The sequence below is a fragment of the Protopterus annectens genome, chromosome 13.part0 (genome assembly GCF_019279795.1).
Source record: "Protopterus annectens isolate FY-2018-M chromosome 13.part0, PAN1.0, whole genome shotgun sequence".
Classification (NCBI taxonomy): domain Eukaryota; kingdom Metazoa; phylum Chordata; order Ceratodontiformes; family Protopteridae; genus Protopterus; species Protopterus annectens.
In genome coordinates this window covers 717,437,079-717,456,833 of record NC_056747.1, presented here as the reverse complement: position 1 = coordinate 717,456,833, position 19,755 = coordinate 717,437,079, and the positions used below count along the sequence as shown (strand labels likewise).

The 19,755-nt window shown below is 48.0% G+C and overlaps 1 protein-coding gene across 1 annotated transcript in view; it reads right to left on the bottom strand.

Moving 5' to 3' along the window:
* Nucleotides 1-19,755, bottom strand: part of SUPT6H (SPT6 homolog, histone chaperone and transcription elongation factor) — a 2,620,423-nt gene that overhangs the window by 226,141 nt on the left and 2,374,527 nt on the right. Inside the window, exon 32 of the mRNA XM_044054882.1 lies at nucleotides 9,457-9,569. Within this exon, the coding sequence (XP_043910817.1) occupies nucleotides 9,457-9,569 (113 nt within the window). The remainder of the gene's footprint in view (nucleotides 1-9,456; nucleotides 9,570-19,755) is intronic.

Genomic DNA, 19,755 nt, shown 5'->3' with positions numbered 1-19,755 from the left:
GTTCAAGAGAGAAAGGTCTAAAATTGGTCTTAGATCCCCGTCTTTTTGGCACTAAAAGAACCTGGAGTAGAACCCTGATCCGATCTGGTCTGGGGGGACGGGCTGGATGGCTCTTTTCTTTAGCAGATGGCCAATTTCTGCCAAAGCGGCCTCCCGTTGACCGGGTAGAACGTCGGGGAGGGACTTCAATTTTGGCAAGTGACGAAAGGGGATACGGTATCCTCTGGATATGATCTGGAGAACCCAGCGGTCTGATGTTATGGACTCCCATGCCGCTAGGTGCTCCGAAAAACGTCCCCCGACTGCCTCCAGAGTGGAGCAGCCGGGCAACCCCTCAGGGTTGCTGCGCGGGCCGTTCAGAGAAGGGTACTCTGGACCCGAAGTTCCTGGGAGCCCCTCTGCCTCTAGGGCGGCGTCCTCCCTGTCCTCCTCTGCCACGGAAGGACTGGTTGACCGGAGCAGGCTGGGATTGCTGCGACTTCCGGGACCACATCTTCTTCTGCCCCTTTTGGTTCCTAGAATAGGGCCTCTGGGGTGCAGAGAAGCGGATTCGACGGCAGACAGCGTCTTCCCGTCCTTCTCGCTCTGGGTCAAAGTGTCGCGAACAGTCTTGCCAAAGAGGGCAGAACCATCGAAGGGGGAGTTCGTAAATGACGCTTTGAAGGGCTCTGAGAAATCGCAATGACGGAGCCAGGCCTGACGTCTAGTAACTAGACCTGCCCCTGCGGCTCTAGCGCCTTCCGTAGCATGGGAGAGTAGCCGCATAGAGGTATTGGTAACGGACCTGAGAGTGGCCATGCGGGTGGAGTGCAGCACTTTGTCCTCCTCCGACATGGACTCTGGGGGAGATGCAGCGTATTCTTTAATAAGATCGCGCTGCATCCTAATCACATGTGCCAGGTAGTTCAGCGCCCTTACCGAGAAGGTCGCTGAACTGAACATCCGCTTCCCCAAGCGGTCCATCATCCGAGACACCTTGCTCGGGGGATGGACTGAGGGACTCTCCTGAGCAAGTTCCCTCTTGGTGGCCGCCGCCGTCAACATGGCATCTACCGGAGGCCCCTTATTCCAATGGGCACGGTCAGCCGGGGGACTTAGGATCCAGTCGGGCCTTTTAGGGATTGGCTCCACGGTGTCCGGTTCCTTCCACGCCCTGGTGGTAATGAGGTCCACCAGGGGGTCGGCAGGAGGGACACCCAAGAGGTAGACGGGCCCGCTTCAAATGCCTCCAAGAACACGGACTCGTCCGAGGAAGACTTGGGGCAGACCACCCCTTATGCGGAGCATTTCCATGATGTCTCCAAATGAGACATCCTCGGGGTGACCGTGGGAGCCTTCCCTTCCTCCAAATCCGTGTCTTCCGTGAGAGACTCAGGGGAGTCAATGTGACTCCTTTTGCACGTATGCTTGCGAGGAACATCCTCTGGGGGGCTGTCAGAGGACTCCTCGCAAACAGTAACCTGTTCCAGAGGAACAGCTTGGGGCACAGGAGCGGGCTGTCCCAAGGGCCGGATGGTGGAAGCCTGACCCAGTGCAGAGGGAGCGCGGGACGGAGCCGAAACAAGTGCCGGGGGTCCGGAGACCCTCAACAGGGCCCTCTCCACTACATCAAAAGCCGAAGGGGAGCCGACCTCGACCAAAGGCTCCGACAATCGGCTCCCCCTCGGATCCGAGGAGTGGATCGGAACCGGCGCCGAAGCGATTGGATCCAAAGGGACAGTGCGCTCCAACACAGACGGCGCCGAAGGAGCACTGATCCCCCCGGATCCAAAGCTCGGATCCAGGCTCCGAGAGGTCGGATCCGATGCACTCGAGGGCAGGGTCGGATCCAAAGTACCAAGTACTATCGGCGCCGACCCACCCGCCCGGCTGCTCGGCTCCAACTGCTCTGAACCCGGTAGCGGGTCGGAGAAGGAGCAATTGGCTTGAAAAAGGGTGAGCTCCCCAGAGGGAGGCAAGAGCACTCCCATCTGCATCTGGGCCTGGATGAACCTTCTCATCATCCGGTCCAGATCAGCGTCCGACAGGCTGTAAGTTGATCTCGACGAGGCTACCGAGGTAGGCCTTGAGTGCCTCCTCGATAGCCTCGACGGAGATCGGGTCTCCTCCTCCTCAGGTCCCGGTGAAAAACACGCTGGAGACCGGAGCCGAGGAGGAGGAGAGCCAGCAGACAAGGAAACCGGGGGAGAAGCCCGCTTGGCTGGCGGGGCCGAAACAGAGGTCTCGGCCCGCCGCTTATGGTGCTTCTCCCTCCGGTCCTTCTTCCTAGCTTCCCTCTCCACCGAACCAGTAAAGGGAGGTGGAGTCCCAGGAGGAAGAGGGGGAGCCGGAGAGGGGACAACCATGGTAACGGTTACCCCCGAAGGAGCGGAGGTCGGAGCCGAGTCCGGCGGCAAGAAACCCGCCAAAACAAGCTTGGACCTCCGCTCCTTCAAAGCCCTGGGGTTGAACCCTGCACAAATGGAACATCCAGATGTGAAGTGTTCAACCCCCAGGCATCTAACACACCGAGTGTGGCCATCAGCTGGGGAAAGCTTATGGCCACACTCGGAGCACTTAGAAAAAATAGCTTTGGGCTGCTCAGACATCCCAAAAGCAAACAAACTATGTTACTAGAACTAAAAAGTAAAGTAACAAAAACCACTCACAGGCCCAAGCACACACTACGCTACCAGCGAGGGGAGGGATATTAAAATAAAGTTTTAAACACTAAAAAAAGTAATAATATAATAGGGAACCTTATACTTTCACACAAATTTAACAAAAAATTTTTAATTTTAAGCACTTAGCTACAAGAAAATATCACTTAGCTGGAGAGCTGGAAAAACACAATCTGGTCACCATGCGCGGCAAACGAGATCTGAGGTCATGAGGGTAGAGCAGGGCATTATGGGTGAGGGGAGGAGCTGAGAGCTTGGATCCATAGCTGGTAAACCATGCCGGTTCGGATCCGATATCGGATCCATAACCCACAGGTTGCAGACAAATGAATCTCCTACTTCAGATCTCCTGATTAACATTGGTTTCCCAACTGGAGAAGAAAATGTACTGGGTAAACTCCTCCAGACAGGGATAAAAGAGCAACAAAGTGACTTTCACCCAAACAGTGAAAGTTAAAGTAGCACAAGTAGTGCATACACTACTGGGGCCAGAAGATCAGCAAGCTGTGGATTCTATTCCTACTCCAAGTGACTGGAATTATGATACTCCAGTACAGAATTGGGGGGTGGGGGGTTGTTGCACTCCTGACGGCGTTGTCCTTTGGATGAGATGTTAATTTGAGGTAACAGATGCCTAACTTGGTGGTAGCTCAATGTGGATGCAAAATGCCCCATGGCACCTATCGAAAAGAGTATGGGAAGTTTCCTGATATACTGGCCAAACTTCTTCTAAGTGTATAAATGATCATTTGGCTCTCCATCTGAAAAAAAAGGTCACTAGCCTAGTGGGACTAACATGGTCAACAGATGATAAAATAAAAATAGTCAATGGCAAAATGTCGCTGTCACTCCAGTGTTCAAGGCATTAAAGCTGAAGTCAGTAGGGACATTACTCACATGCTTGGCATTCACACGTGACTACAGATAAAGTACAGTTTTGTACCTACCATAAATGTAGATGTCCGATACACATGCAACTGCAGTCATAACATGTGGGTTGTCCTGCCTCAGGCAGCCCTCGGTTGGCCGGATTCTAAAGTCTGGGTCCGACGTCGGCTGATGTCGCATTTCTCTCCGACGTCAGAGCGGCTGGAGTATATAAGCATCAGCTGACGCCATTTTCTTCAGTGTTTCTTGCCCCAGATGCCAGGTGCCCTCCAAGGAAGGCTGTAATCAAATTGGAAGACAAAAACAGGATTCCAAACAAATACATGAGCAATAAAACAAATACACCATAACAGATATCCCCAGCTAAGAGTAAGGGGGATAGGAGTGGACCCTAAGCATAGAGGGGTATGGGGGGGAGGGAAAACCCGACTGTAGTTGCATGTCTATCGGACATCTACATTTATGGTAGGTACAAAACTGTACTATGTCCTTCAAGAATGCAACTGCAGTCATAACATGTGGGTAGAATACCATAGCTTAGCTGGGGGAGGAGGTATGCTCTAGGAAAGAGATGGTGTGGCAATCAAACCCTGCAGGACTGCCGAAGCAAAGCCTGCTCTGGATCTGGAATATAGAGGGAGATTGTAGTGTTTGGAGAATGTATGCACGGAGCTCCATGTAGCAGCTTCTAGAATGTCCTTTGTAGGCACCCCTCTTAAAAATGCTGTAGAGGTGGCTGTAGCTCTGGTGGAATGTGGTCTGACATAGGCTGGAACAGTCTTTCCATGAAAGGAATAACAGAATCTGATGCAATGTCCAATCCATTTAGAAATAGTCTGTTTTGAAATTGCTTTTCCTTGGACTGCAGGGGTAAGCTACAAAAGCTGTTCAGACTTCCTACCGGCCTTGGTTCTGTCCAGGTAGTATCGAAGTTGTCTATGAATGTCCAAGGTATGGAAAAGTCTTTCCCCTTATTCTCAGGATTGGGGAAGAAAGCAGGCAGATGAATGGCTTGATTTAGAGAAACCCTAGATACCACCTTTGGCATAAAAGTAGGGTTGGTCCTTAATGAAACCCTGTCTCTGTGGAAAATAATAAAGGGTGGTATTGCCATTAGGGCCTGTAGCTCCGAAACCCTTCTTGCTGAGGTAATTGCCAACAGAAAGGCTGTTTTCCATGAGAGAAATTGCAAGTCAACTGAAGCTGCTGGCTCAAAAGGAGGTAGAGTCAGTTTTTCTAAGACAAAATTGAGGTCCCAGGCTGGCACTGGGGCCTTTCCTGGTGGCTTAATGTTCTTGATTCCCCTGAGGAATTGTCTTAGTAAGGGGTGAGAGAAAACAGGAGGATCAGTGTTGTATCTAGCTGAAATAGCAGATGCATGTATCTTTATTGAAGAATATGAGAGGCCACTCTGTAACATATCTGCCAAACATTCCAAGATAAGTGGGATGTTCAGTAATGATGCATCATGTCCCTTGCTGGTATTCCAATTGCTGAATCTTTTCCACTTTGCTAAGTAAACCTTTCTGGTGGATGGTCTTCAAGCCTCTGTTAGTATCCGCTGAACTTCCTTGGAGAGAGATAAGCTGAAGTTATTTATAGGATCTCCCAGGCTGTTATAGCTGCAGTGTCTGAAGGTTTGGATGCAGTGTTTCGAAATTGTGTTGAGTCAAAAGTAGAGGCCACTGAGGGAGGGCCCACCTCCTGGTGTGACATATGCTCCGTAGTAGTGGGTACCAGTGTTGTCTTGGCCAATCCGGAGCTATTATGATTCCCTTGGGCTTCTCTGCTTTGATCTTTAGTAATACTGAGGTCATCAGTGGCAGAGGTGGGAATGCATAGATTGCTAGGGAGTTCCAGTTGAATGAAAGGGCATCTATTTTCCAAGCCTTTGGATGGTATGTCCTTGTGCAAAATTTTGGTAGAAGATGATTGAGGTGAGAGGCAAATAGGTCCACTTCTGGCTTGCCCCATGTCGAAGTGAGTTGTCTGAAAGCCTTCTGATGTAACCTCCACTCGTGTGGATCTGTGAAATTCCTGCTTAGGCTGTCCGCCAACACATTGTCTTTTCCTGGAACAAACTGGGATTGTAACTGGATGTTCAGACTCAGTGATTTCTCCCAAAGCTGCATTGTCAGTCTGCAAAGGGGGTAAGAGTGGGTGCCCCCCTGCTTGTTTATGTACCACATCACAGTGGTGTTGCCTGTCCGTATCATTAAATGGCCTTGCTGTAGTTGGTGTTGAAAAGCCTCGATAGCATGCATTACTGCCAGCATTTCCTTTTGGTTTATATGCAGATGTGTTTCCTTTGGAGACCATTGTCCTTGTATACACCTGCCTTCCATGTGCGCCCCCCATCCGAGGTCTGAGGTGTCTGTAGTCATGGTCTGTGTTATCTGTGGTTTTTTGAATGACATACCTGTGTTTTCCTGGCTCACCGAAGCCCACCATAGGAATTCCTTTTGTAGGCATGGAATGAGTGGTATGATTGTCTCCAAGTTGTTGCTGTGTTGAGACCAAATGCTTTTTAGGTACCATTGAAGCTTTCTCATGTGTAGTTTTGCTAATGGAACCAGTAGAATGCAGGATGCCATGTAACCCAGGGCCTGTAGGAATCTCCTTGCAGTCATCTGGGTGAGTTTTGTTAAACCTTTGAAGTATTGAGTTAACTTCTCTTGCTTGTCTTCTGTCAGGTAAGCCATCTGAGAGGCTGTGTCTAGTTTGGCTCCTAAGAAGATTATTTGCTGGGATGGCTGCAGTCTTGACTTTTGGAAGTTGACTGTGTATCCCAGAGCTTGAAGTAATCGTGTGACATAATCCAGGTTTTTTGTCAACATCAATTTGTCGTCCGCTTGTATGAGGCAGTCGTCCAGGTACGGGTAGATATGTATACCCTGGAGCCTGCAATGAGCAATTACTGAAGCCAGGCATTTTGTAAATACTCTGGGCGCAGTAGATAAGCCAAATGGCAATGCTGAGAATTGATAATGCTCTGGCCCTGCAAGAAATCTGAGGTATCTTCTGCAGCTGTGTCTGATAGGGACATGCAGGTATGCCTCCTTGAGGTCCAGAGTAATCAGCCACAACTCCTTGCCCAGCATGGGAAGGAGTTGCTGTAGAGTCAGCATTTTGAACTTTGGTACTATGAGAAAGGTGTTTAATGCGGACAAGTCCAGTATTGGTCTCCATTGAGATTCTTTTCTTGGAACAAGGAACAGTCTTGAGTAAAACCCCTGTTCTTGTTCTTGTTGTGGGACTCTTTCTATTGCTTTCATTCGAGTCAGCAGAGTGATTTGCTTGATAGCCTCTGCCCTTTGATGTTGTGGTAGATTTGGCATGCCTTGTTTTCTTGGTAAGGTATGAAAATGAAACCTGTACCCTCGGTCTATAATGTCCAAAATCCATTTGTCCTTTGTCAGTCTGTGCCAGTTTTCTGCAAACAGAGATAATTTCCCACCCAAGGGAGCTTCTAGTTGTTCCCTGGTAGGCGGTAGTAGAGGAAAGTCACTGAGTTTGTGGTTGTTGGGCAGGTGAAACCCCTGCGTCACTTCCTTGGTTTCCTGGCTGCCATTGTCGTCCCCTGTAAGGGCCTCTGTATTGGCCTCTTCCTCGGCCACGTCTGTTCTTACCCCTTTGAAACTTTTCTGGATTAGGAAAGGACCAGTTTTTGAAGGCCAATTCCTACTGAATCTGGGGGTTGAACCTGGAGGAAATCTTTCACAGTCTGAACTGATTTTGCTTTTCTTCGATGGTCTTTAACACATCCTTAGCATTTGCACCAAAAGCTTGTTCTTTTCCAAAGGTGCATCCAGAAGTTTTGCTTTTACATGATCTGGTAGAGGTTGATCTTTTAACCAAGCATGTCTACGCATCACTGCCCCTGTCATAGCTGCCCTACATGAAGCTTCCAGTGCATCATATCCACACTGCAGGAAGTGATTGCTTACTTGCTGAGTGTTATGTACAGCTTCCTGCAAAGTCTTCCTGTCTAAAGGATCAGGAGAAGCTAATGTTTTTTGTAAATCTTCTAAGAGATAATCCTGATATTGGAACATATGAAAAAGGCAATTTAAAGCTCTCATAGATAAGGTGGTGGAAGTGTAAACCTTTTTACCCCATCTCTCTAATGACCTTGCTTCCCTGTTGGAGGGCAAATGATTTTTTGAGGTGGAGGATGAAACTCCTTTAGGCCCCTGTGAAATAGTTTCCAAATCAGCAGTATGGGCCCTGAATAAATGGGAATGAGTTTCTGGGACCCTGTAATACCTGTCTGGCTTGGCTGGAGCAGGAGGAAGAGAATCAGGGGTAGCACTAGAATCAGAATACAAATCATCCAGAACATCAAGTACAGGAGGAATAGCTAAGGGCCTGTGCTGAGGCTTCTTAAGGAAAGTCCTAAGGCGTTTCCTAGAATCAGAATATTCCTAACCCTGCCACTTGAAATGTTCCCTCATGGTATGCAGAACTTCCCCAAAAGAAATATCCTCAGGAGGGGAGGCCGAAGGTATGGAATCTTCTGCATCCGAGTCTTCATAGGTCTGGAAGAGCTCTTCCTGGCTATCAGAGTGGACAGAGCCCTCAGAGTCTTCATCTGAAGGAGAAGGGTCAGAGGGTTCAACCCAGGGCCTTTTATCAGGAGGAGGCTGGGATGCTCTCTAAGGATGGGCCTGTGAACCTTTAATCATGGAAATTAAATCAGCAGCCATAGACATAATTTGTGTCTCCGGAGTCGGCTGAGGTAAGGATTTGGAAGTAATATGCTTTGTTTTGCTGGCTGCCTTAGCCCTAGTGTAGGCCTTAATAGACATGGCCATAGGAGGCCTGGCAGCTCCACGTGCAGGAGTGACCTTGTCTACAGCAATGGTCTCGGGCATTTCCTCGGTTTCGGTATCCGGAGGAAAGTCTATAACTGGCGTCAGAGTAATGTCTGGAATCGGAGTCGTCGGTAATGCGGTGTCTTCGATTCGGAGCGGTGGAGAGACCGTCTCAGAGGGAACCGGAGCACTCGCGCTAGGTTTTGGCGTGGAGTCGGTGGTAGACGCGGGCCGAGGATGTCGGTCCCGGTCTTTTCGCTTTTTGGGAGTTTGCGATGTCGGAAGATCCGACGGCATGGTGTAAGCAAATTTATCGCCGAAAAAATCCTCAGCGAACTCCGCCCGGCGCCTGAGAGTGCGCTTGTTGAAGCGAGCACAGGCTACACAGGCCGAGACGTCATGGTCTGGGCCCAGGCAAGGGAGGCAGTAAGAATGGAAATCCTTATGAGGTATTTGTTTACCACAAAAAAGACAATTGTTAACTTTTTCAGTAATTTCTGACATCGGCTGAGGCAAGAAAAGGTCCCCGACGGGGTACTTAGCTTTTTTGATGACTTCGGTATCGTAGAATACAGGAGCTGACCGACCGGCACTTGCGAACTGCTTCTGCTTCGGGCACCGCGCGGCAAGAAAGACTGAAGAAAATGGCGTCGGCTGATGCTTATATACTCCAGCCGCTCTGACGGAGAGAAATGCGACATCAGCCGACATCGGACCCAGACTTTGGAATCCGGCCAACCGAGGGCTGCCTGAGGCAGGACAACCCACATGTTATGACTGCAGTTGCATTCTTGAAGGACATCTGTGCAATATAGAGAGTCCTAATAGTGCTTAGGCAAAAAAAAATAAAACATAGCCCAAATACACGAGTCTGGAAAAGAAAAGAAACAGTTCTTGGAAAATTAGCAGAAGGTACAAAACCACAAATTAAACTCGAGTGGTAGGAATATTAAGAATGCTTGGTCAAAAAAGCAAACACTGTAATTAACATATACCTATGTAAGGGAAATAAGCACAATTTTATTTGGAAACACTCAATTTAACCATGCATTAGATGGACTACAGTTGCTTAACTTTAGCAATTCACATCTTACCTGGTACTGGATCCTGGTAGTGGTCCTTGAACCAGCGAAAAAGTCCGTTTATAGTCGGGAAAGTCTGACCCCTGTACCTAAATCCTTCTGGAGACACAGAAATATACTCTATCCTATGAAAATATAGAAAAAATGGCATGTTAAGAATTTCGGTTTTCCTGACCAAAAGTAACCTACAATGTCTCAAGGGAAAAAAAAAAGAAGTTATGTACTCACCATAATGTTCCATCTGAGTAGGTACTTCATTTGTCTGAAACCTGTGGGTATCGGATCCGAGCCGGCAGCTTTCCACGCTCCAAGATCCAAGCTCCTAGCTCCTCCCCCCTACCTATAATCCTCTGCTATCAACCATATTACCTCAGTTCGTTTTTTTTGCCTCACCAACCTGGTAACACGAAAAATCAACTGCAAAGGTGATCAGAAAATCCCGAAAGGTTAGGGGGATGGCAGGGGGGGTCGGTTGCAGACAAATGAAGTACCTACTCAGATGGAACGTTATGGTGAGTACATAACTTCTTTATCTGAAACAGTTACTTCATTTGCTCTGCAACCTGTGGGACAGAGTCCCCAGCTACCTTATAAGAACCTGGGTGGTCCTTACAGAAGGATATTCCGAAGCACCGCGTAGCCAAAAGAAGCCCTACTTCTCGAAATCACACCTAGTTTATAATGAGAAATGAACGTATGAGAAGAGGACCAAGTAGCTGCTGAACATATGTCGTCCACTGGAACCCTAGACCAAAAGGCTGTTGAGGTGGCTACAGATCTTGTAGAATGAGCACAGATACTGGTTTGCCAGATGATATGTACCCCTGAATAATACACTGACGGATCCAATTTGCTACAGTCACTTTGGAAATGGCTTTGCCCATGGCTGATTTTGCATGAGAGACAAACAACTGGTCCCACTTGCGAAACTCTCTAGTCCTATGCAAGTAGAAACGCAGCTGTCTGTGTACATCCAATTTGTGTAATGTGTATTCTACCTTGTTCTGAAATATTGGAAAAAAACACTGGTAGATTTATCGATTGATTTATATTTGCTTCTGAAGCAACCTTAGGCAAGAAAGACGCTCTAGTCTATTAAGGCCTACACTAGGGCTAAATACCTCATAAGGATTTCCATTCTTACTGCCTCCCTTGCCTGGGCCCAGACCATGACGTCTCGGCCTGTGTAGCCTGTGCTCGCTTCAACAAGCGCACTCTCAGGCGCCGGGCGAAGTTCGCTGAGGATTTTTTCGACCCTCCCATTTTCATGTGGGTGATGGCATGGGGGAACCACAGACTTTATCAGTGGATTTAAAAGGAAGATGCCTCGTAAGAAGGTTTTGCACAACTTTGTAGATGCTAAGGAACCCATGCAGTCACCCACATGAAAATGGGAGATGGCCACCAATTGCACCTTAACCGTAGAAGCACTTGCTCCCTGCCGAAAGATCAATGAGAGGAAGTCCAGAATGGTCGGAATAGGGACAGTAAATGGGTCCAAGCCCTTGACTTTGGCCCAAATGGAAAAACATTTCCATTTACTGTTGTAAAGTTTTCTGGTAGACTGCTTATGAGCCGCAACCAGAATGGCCTTAACGGGAGATGAGATACCGGGAGTCCTAGCCATTAATTGAACTGGATCAGCCAAGCTGCAAGCTTGAGGTTGACCAGGTTCGGGGTTGGCCAACCCGTGGGACGAGAGATCAGTTCTGGACTGGGATCCAGAATCCATGGAGGGGCCACACTGTGAGACCGCAGAAAGGGGAACCAGATCTGCCAAGGCCAGAATGGGGCTATGAGGATAACTCTGCTCCCCAACCAACAGGCTTTCTGAATGAATATCATCATGAGTGGAAGGGGGGGATAAGCATAAAGGAGCCCGGGAGGCCAAGCATGGACTAGAGCGTCTCTGGGGGTCTCCCCTCTGGGGGGAATTATTGTGAAGTACTCGCTGCATTTTGTGTTTAAAGGAGAAGCAAAAAGATCACAGCGAGGCCGACCCCATTTGTGGAAGATCTGCTTTGCAACAGATGGATTCAGAGACCACTCGTACGGAGTGAGAAGCAACAGACTTAGCTTGTCCGCTAATATGTTGGACCGTCCCGGGATGTGCGTTGCTACCAGAAAACGGTTGGTGGAGATCGCCCATTCCTAAACTCTCATGGCCTCTCGACACAGGGGATAGGATCTGGTTCCTCCCTGTTTGTTTATATACCAGACTACAGACATGTTGTCTGTCTGGATCGCAATAGTCCCTAGGGGGGAGAAGGTCATGGAGAGCTTGCAATGCCAAAAGCACCACCCTCATCTCTAGGACACTGATATGCAATGCGGTCTCTAGGGAAGTCCACGTGCCTTGAACGGATCTGCCTGAACAATGCCCCCCCCACCCGAGGCGAGAAACATCCGTGTTCAACGTGGCTTCGGCCGGGGGAATCACGAAAGGCCTCCCTTCTCTGAGTTCTCGCGCATGTAACCACCAAAGAAGGGAGTCCCTGCAAACTCTGCTCAGCCGTATCGGCGTGTTCAATGGGTGGAACAAGAGGGACCATTGGACTTGAAGGGTCCATTGTAATATTCGCATTCGCAGACGGGCACGGAGGGAAAGACTGATCGCTGCTGACATAGACCCCAGTGCCCTCAGGACTAACTCCGCTGGAGGAGTAGGACTCCGGAGAAGGGCTAACACCTGATAAGACAAGCTGTTCAGTCTGACTGACATTAGAGTAGCTCGGGAGATTCGAGTATCCAACCTGGCCCCTATGAATTCCAGGGCTTGAGTGGGGCACAGGCACGACTTCTGCCGGTTTACTGAAATGCCTAGGTTGAGGGCTAGAGTCAGTGCGTAACCTCTCGCTACAGAGAGCTGATGCCTGTTGGTCGCGGTAAGGAGCCAATTGTCTAGGTACGGTAAGACCTGAATGTCCTGAAGTCTCAGGTGGGCTGCAACCACCGCCCTGACCTTGGTGAACATTCTGGGGGCTGAGGTGAGGCCGAATGGAAGAACCCTGAATTGATAATGACTGGCTCCGAGCCGGAAGCGGAGAAACCTCCTGGATCATCTGTCCATCAAGATGTGGTAGTACGCATCCTTGAGGTCTATGGAGCACATCCAGGCGTTCTCCCGCAGAAGGGGGAGAATAGATTGAAGAGTGACTATCCGGAACTTTTCCTTGGGTATGAACAGGTTCAGAGCGGAAAGGTCTAAGATGGGTCTGAGGTCCCCGGTTTTCTTTGGCACCAAAAAGAACCTTGAGTAATAACCCAATCCGGACTGATCTGGGGGGACAGGCTGGATGGCTCTTTTTCTTAGCAGCTTCAAAATCTCTGAAGCCGCTGCCTCCCTCTGATCGGGTGGGACATCGGGGAGGCATCTGGTTTTGGGGGGAAGATTTAGGAATGGAATGCAATAACCTCTAGAAATGATACGGAGCACCCATCAATCCATTGTAAGGGACTCCCAGTTTGACAGGTGCTCCGTCAACCGCCCCCCCCAACTGCCTCCAGAGAGGGACAGTCGGGCAAGCCCTCAGGGCTGCTGCATGGGTCTGTCCGAGAAAGGTTCTCTAGACCCGAAATTATGCGGCCCCCCTCTGCCTCTGGGCCGGCGTCCACCTTGTCCTCCTCTGCCTCTAGAGGACGAGTGGTCTGCAGCTGGATGGGATTGCTGAGACTTGGGGAACCACAGCTTCTTTTGTCCCCTCTGATTCCTGGAGAAGGATCTTTGGGGACTAGAGAAGTGGACTCCGACGGCAGACAGCGTCTTCCCGTCCTTTTCACTTTGGACCAGCGTATCACGAACGGTCTTGCCGAAAAGAGCAGAACCGTCAAAGGGGACGTTCACGAAGGACACCTTGAAGGGATCTGCGAAGTCGCAAAGACGGAGCCAGGCGTGACATCGTAAGACTACCCCTGCTCCGCTGGCTCTAGCAACTCCTTCCGAAGCATGGGAGATGAGCCGCATAGACGTATTAGAGATGGATTTCAGAGTGGCCACTCATGTCGTAAACACGTTCCTGTCTCCGACCGACATGGACTCCGGGGGGGCTGCAGCGTATTCCTTGATCAAGTCTTGCTGTAGCCTGATGGTATGTGCCATATAGTTCAGCGCCCTTATGGAAAAGGTCGCGGATGCAAACATCCGCTTCCCAATCCAGTCCAACGCTCGAGATTCTTTATCTGGCGGCGGGACCAAAGAACTCTCCTGAGCGAGTTTTTTCTTGGTGGCCGCCACCACAACATGGCATCAACAGGGGTTCATTTGGCCCATGACTGTCTATCTGTGGGGGGACTTAGTACTTTATCGGGACGCCTAGGGATTGGCTCCACGGTGTCAGGCTCCTTCCATGCCCTGGTGGTAATTAAGTCCACCAGGGGGTCGGCTGGAGGGGACACCCAGGAGGTAGATGGGCCTGCCTCAAACACCTCCAGGAACACGGATTCATCAAGGGAAGGTTTTTGGGCAGACCACCCCCCTCTAATACGCAACATTTCCATGATGTCTCCAAAGGAGACATCTTCAGGGGTTGACCTTGGGGAACCCTCCCTATCATCTAAGTCCGTGTCGGTGGTAACGGACTCGGGGGAGTCCAGGTGCCTCCTTTTACACCGACGTTTTCGAGGAACCTCCTCGGTGGGGCTATTCGAAGAGGGCTCGTCCACGGGTTGTTGTTCCTCCACGGAAACTAGCTGGAAGGCTTGGGCAGGCTGTCCCGATGGTCAGATGATGGAAAACAGACCCTCATACCATTGGGGTATGGGTGGATCCGAAACCCGAACCGGGGACCTGGAGGATCTCGACAGTACCCTCTCCACTACCTCAAAAGCTGAAGGAAAATCACCCTCGCCAGCGTCTGAGAGCAATCCCCTCGGCTCTGAAGAAGGGATCGGGGTCGGAGCCGATGCAGTCGGCGCCGAGAGAGAGGTGCGCACCGAAGCCAACAGCTCCGAAGACACAACTCCCTCGGATCCGACGCTCAGCCCCGAGAGCTCGGATCCGACAAGCTCGAGGGCATAGTCGGCATCGAAGAGACCAGCGCTATCGGCACCGACAAATCCCTGGGTCCGAAGGGGCCTGGATCCGATGACTCCGAGATCCGAAAACGAGTCGGAGAAGGAGTGATCGGGGCAAACATGGGGGCCGCACTCCCCCCCAGAGGGGGGGGGGGGCAAGAGCACCCCTATCTGCATTTGGGTCTGTAAGAACTGACGCATCATCCGATCCATATCCGCTTCGGAGATGCTTCTGGATGACCTGGAAGAGGTAGTCGAGGCGGGCCAGGAGGGCCGCCTCGACGACCTCGAGGGAGACCGATCCTCCTCCTCCGGCTCCGGCGAGAAGCTAGGCGAACGGAGCCGAGACGAGGAGGATCCGGGGACCCCCGAAGGAGACTTAGCTGCTTTAGCTGGCGGAGCCGAGGGTTGAGATTCGGCCCGCCTTTTATGGGATCTATGTCCCTCCTTATCCTTGTGCCTCTTCTCCTTAGCAGAAGAGGCACTAGTTTCCCCAGAGCTCAAACGCGAAGAGGGAGGTTGAGTCCCGGGTTGAGCTAAGAGAACAGAGGGCGCCGAGGCAGCCGGAGCTCGAACGGGAGAGGAAGAAGAAGCTGACTCCTGGGGGAGCTTTCCCACCAGGATCAGCTTGTTTTTCCTATCCCGAAGTGCCCGGGGATTAAAGGCCGCACAGATCTGGCAGGCCTCTGAAAGATGGGCTGCCCCCAGGCACAAAACGCACAGAGTGTGGCCATCAGCTGGGGAAAGCTTGTGGCCACACTCAGTACATTTAGAAAAAATGGCCTTAGGCCCTTCCGACATGTTAGCACTCACACACACACCCAAATGCTAAGGGGAGAGGGGGAGTGACTAAAGAAAACTAATTAACTGTACCAAGGAAAAAGTTTAAACTAGCACAAAAAGGGGTAGAAAAGGGCTTAATAACACACACACACGATTTTTAAACTCTAGAAGAGGTTATAATCAGAAACGATCTCACCCAGCCAGGAGCTCTTCAAAAAGGAAAGCTTCTTCAGCTGCGGCAAAAAACGATCTGAGGTAATATGGTTGGTAGCAGGGGATTATGGGTAGGGGGGAGGAGCTAGGAGCTCGGATCTTGGAGCTTGGAAAGATGTCGGCTCGGATCCGAAGTCGGATCCGATACCCACAGGTTGCAGAGCAAATGAAGTAACTACTTCAGATCTGACCTTTCTATAATTCCTAAAATAAATACATACATAATTAAATAAATAGATAAAAAAACAAAAGAAAAAAAATGAGCTTTGTAGTTGTATAGCATAATACCATCATCTAACAACTTCACAGTCTGGGTTAATTTTCTGTACAAATATCATGACTAGGTGGCCCCTCCAAGACAACATTCATAGATGTTACCAAAAAATTTTACTCAGAAGGGTATAGACAGACCTTAAACATCCATTCTTCATCAAGGATGCCAAATGTAAACAAAAAAGAAATGCAAAAACAAAATTAATACTTCTTCAAAAACATCCTGGATGCTTCTGAAGAGCTAACTGTAAAAGATAAAAACACTTCAGCTGTACTGGTTTTCACTGAATGCTTTATACACACACACACACACACACACATATATATATATATATATATATATATATATATGGGTCTACTTTAGAAGAGTAAAATACTCCAGGTAAGTAACCACTTGGCCACACTACAAAATAAATTAAAACCAAAGCAAATGAAACCCACCAGTGTGGGTGGCTTCACGCCCAACACCCCCCCCCCAACTAAATATGCCAACCCTAACATATATATATATATATATATATATATATATATATATATATATATATAAAAGGAAATAAGGGGTCAGTCTGGTTAAAAGGTGTTTTATTGACAGGTCTCCTTTGTCTACCAGTACCAAAGAAAACTAAATGCTCAGCAATGCAGTGCATTAATGCCTTAAAGGACAGAAGTCAAAGACCGCTTAATACCAGATTTATGTAAAATAATTTTACCTATACACGCACACAATATACACATTTGGTTGATAATGATATTGCTGAATGCAGACTGCGCTGCGCAATTTGTCGAAAGTGACTGAATTTTGCTACAGTTACGCTATGGACTGTAGACTAAAACACACAATGTTAATTTCTTTTTGATTGTGGTTATGTGACTATAGGTTACTGGTAGTACAATCAGAAACCCATTATCAGGATGTGTGTCGGGGGGGGGGGGGGTTGAAGCCCCCTCCCCCATACAAAAAATAGAATTTTACTTATGTATGCATTGTGAGGTAATGAAAAAAAAATAAGATTTGTGGTAATTTTTTTGTTGTAGTGTTGTGACTGTAAATATACAGGTGGTAGTTTACATCTGTGATCAATGTAGTTCTTCTGTTTGTACCATGGTGAAATGTAGTCTCCCCGAAGAATACCTCTATATGTAAGGGAAGGCTAAGCCATAAAAAAGCAAAGTAACTCCCCAATCCTCTTTAAGCATAACTTAGAACATATGGACTGCTACAAAAAGAAATACACCTTTTGTGAAAGATCAGACAATATGCACCACATCAATAAGCTTGATACTTCAAAACTTAACCGAGTGAGGTACCAAATACAATGAAAAGTTTTCCAGGAAAAGCATTTTTAAAAGTAATGGAAAACTGGAGCAAAAAAGGAGGAAATGTGAGCCTTTCTCTAAGACAAAACTCAAATCCCGAGGTGCAGAAGATTTAGAAAAAAGCAGGGGGGTTTAAATGTGGAAGAGCCCTTCAAGAATGTCAGTCAGCAGTAAATGTGCCAGCAGATGCCCTTCAATAGGATCATGGAATGCAGAAATGCAAATAAACACTGAGAGGAGAATACTGAAGACAGAAAAGTGGAGAGGGTAATCTTTGTCACTAGACCACATAGCAAACCGTTTACACTGAAGTGTATAGATAGTCTAGGCAGAATCATTACATACCACCAAGAGGGAAAGAAAGTGCCTCCAGCAGTCCAAACCTTGCAACTGCCGCATGTTTGGGATCCAAATGAGGAGTTGCAGGCACAAAATGTTACTGAAGCTACTGTATGGACTTCTCAAAGTGCCTGGGAGAAAACGGGAAATGTTCAGGGGGCTTGAGGGCAGCTGCTGAAGATAAGAAATTTAAATCTGTCATTGCAACATAAAAGCTGTGAACAGCAACAATGAAAAGATCTGATGGACATTTGGGAGGACCATCAACATTAGAAGGAAGAAGAGGCAATGGTATAAATCTACTTTCCTTTTAAAAAATGTGACTAGGCATCTAACTGTAGTGCCCCAGGGCCTGCCTTTCAAGAGTTAAGCAGTAGCAAACTGCTAGTAAGATGATCATCATCAAATCCCTTTTTCTCACTTTCTACATGGGGTCAGAGTGTTGTGTCAGCTTTCACCAACTCTCTATTCAATGCTACTCCCTGCCTTCTTCGACACTCATTGTTGTAGGTCTTCACTCACACAATCCATCCACCTATTTGCTGGATGCCCTTGTTTTCTTCCTGTCTGTTCCAAATCTTCTTCACTAGATTGTCTTCGGATTCCCTGCCCATCCATTCTCTTTGACCATTTTGGCAGTTGGAGCTACTTTGGCTTCTGCTCTTACATCCTCATTTCTTTGTCTGTTGCACAGTGTGCATCCTATCACCCATCTCAGTCACTTCATCTCCATCACCTCCAGCTTACTCAACTGCTCTAACTTTACTGCTCAGGTTTCTGTGCCTTACAGTAGTACTAGTCACACTGTTTTGTACACCTTACTTCTTCTGTCATATGCTATACCTGACACCCTGTAACAGCAGCAGTCCCTCTGATTCTAGTTTTGACGACCTCATTGATAATTCCCTTCTACTTAATCACCCCCCCCCCCCCAGACAGCTGAAACTGTTAATCTGGTCCATTATCTTCCCTTCTATCTCAATATTCAGTTTCTTCTGAACTCCACCATTTTCTGTCATTGCAACTGTCTTATCCGTACTCAGTTTTATCCCATGTGCCTTCAGTTTTGCATTCCATTCCCCTATCCTTTGCTGAAGTTCTTGCCCAGAGTCTACCTGTAATGCCACACTGTTTGCATACAGCAACTTTCTTGATCTGTCCCCAGCGACCTGTTTGCTAATGTAGTCCATCACCAGTATGAACAGCTGTGGGCTCAGAGCTGAGCCCTGGTGCACACCCAGTCCCACTGGGAACTCCTCTAAGACTGAACACAGTTTGTGCTTCAGTCATTGTGTCCTTGTACATATCATGTACTAACTCTACCAATGTTTCAGGGACTGATAGGAAGAAGGGCTTTGAAAATATTTACTATTGAAATCATGCACCAATAGATTGAGAAAAGCAATTATGCCTGTCAGATTCCATCCATGAGTCGTCAGGGGAGTCCTGTAAAAATCCATCAGATGTACATACCACTAAAAATTATGGGGCCAAAAGAAACACTTTCCTTTTCACTGCCAGGTATTAAAGACATATGATGGGATATGGTAGAAACCATAATCTGGCTTGGAGACGTATGGAATCACTGTCAAAAATGATCCTCAAAAAAAGTACTCCTGGTGACAGCTCTAGCACAGTGATCTGAAAATAAACTTCTCTCAGACAGCAAGTGCTCACATCTGAATTATAAAATGTGTACTCTCCCTGGCAAAGGAGTCAGGCAGCTGATGGCAAAAGATGTGAACAGTCTAGAAGGGAATTCACAAGTAAAGAAAGAACATGGTCTATAATAATCCATCCATCAACTTCAACTCACAAACCAGATTCAAAGTAATGACAGCCTGGGCCAGAATGCCCAAATATAGAGCCAGTCTCAAAGAGATAAGCACAGGAACTGTCAGAATTGCTGTTATGTCCTCTGGCAGAAGGACAGTAGGACTTGAGTGGCCGTACGCAGCTGGGAATATGAATACAGAAAATTCAACAATTCATGCCATGACCATATGCTGCACCTGGCTCAATAAATAGTTGAAGGAAGGACTTCCAAGATGGCTATACAGTGATCAACAGCATAATCATATCTCTCCCAGTGTGAAAAAGAAACAGCAATAAGGGCTAGTAATTCTGCCGCTTTTATAAAAATCCAGTTATTGGCTAGTAAATACACTGCCTGGATGCCACCAAAGAAGAAAGCCAGAGAGGCTGAAAGAAAATCACCTAGAATAGGATGAGAAAACACCAAATGGGAAGAATCCTGCAGGTTTTCAGCAAAAAGCAGTTCAAACTCTAGCTTTGATACAAGAGATGGCTTCCAGTAATTCAGAGGAAAAAAATAAATGAAATGTGCTCAGAGCTGATTAAAATAAAAGAACC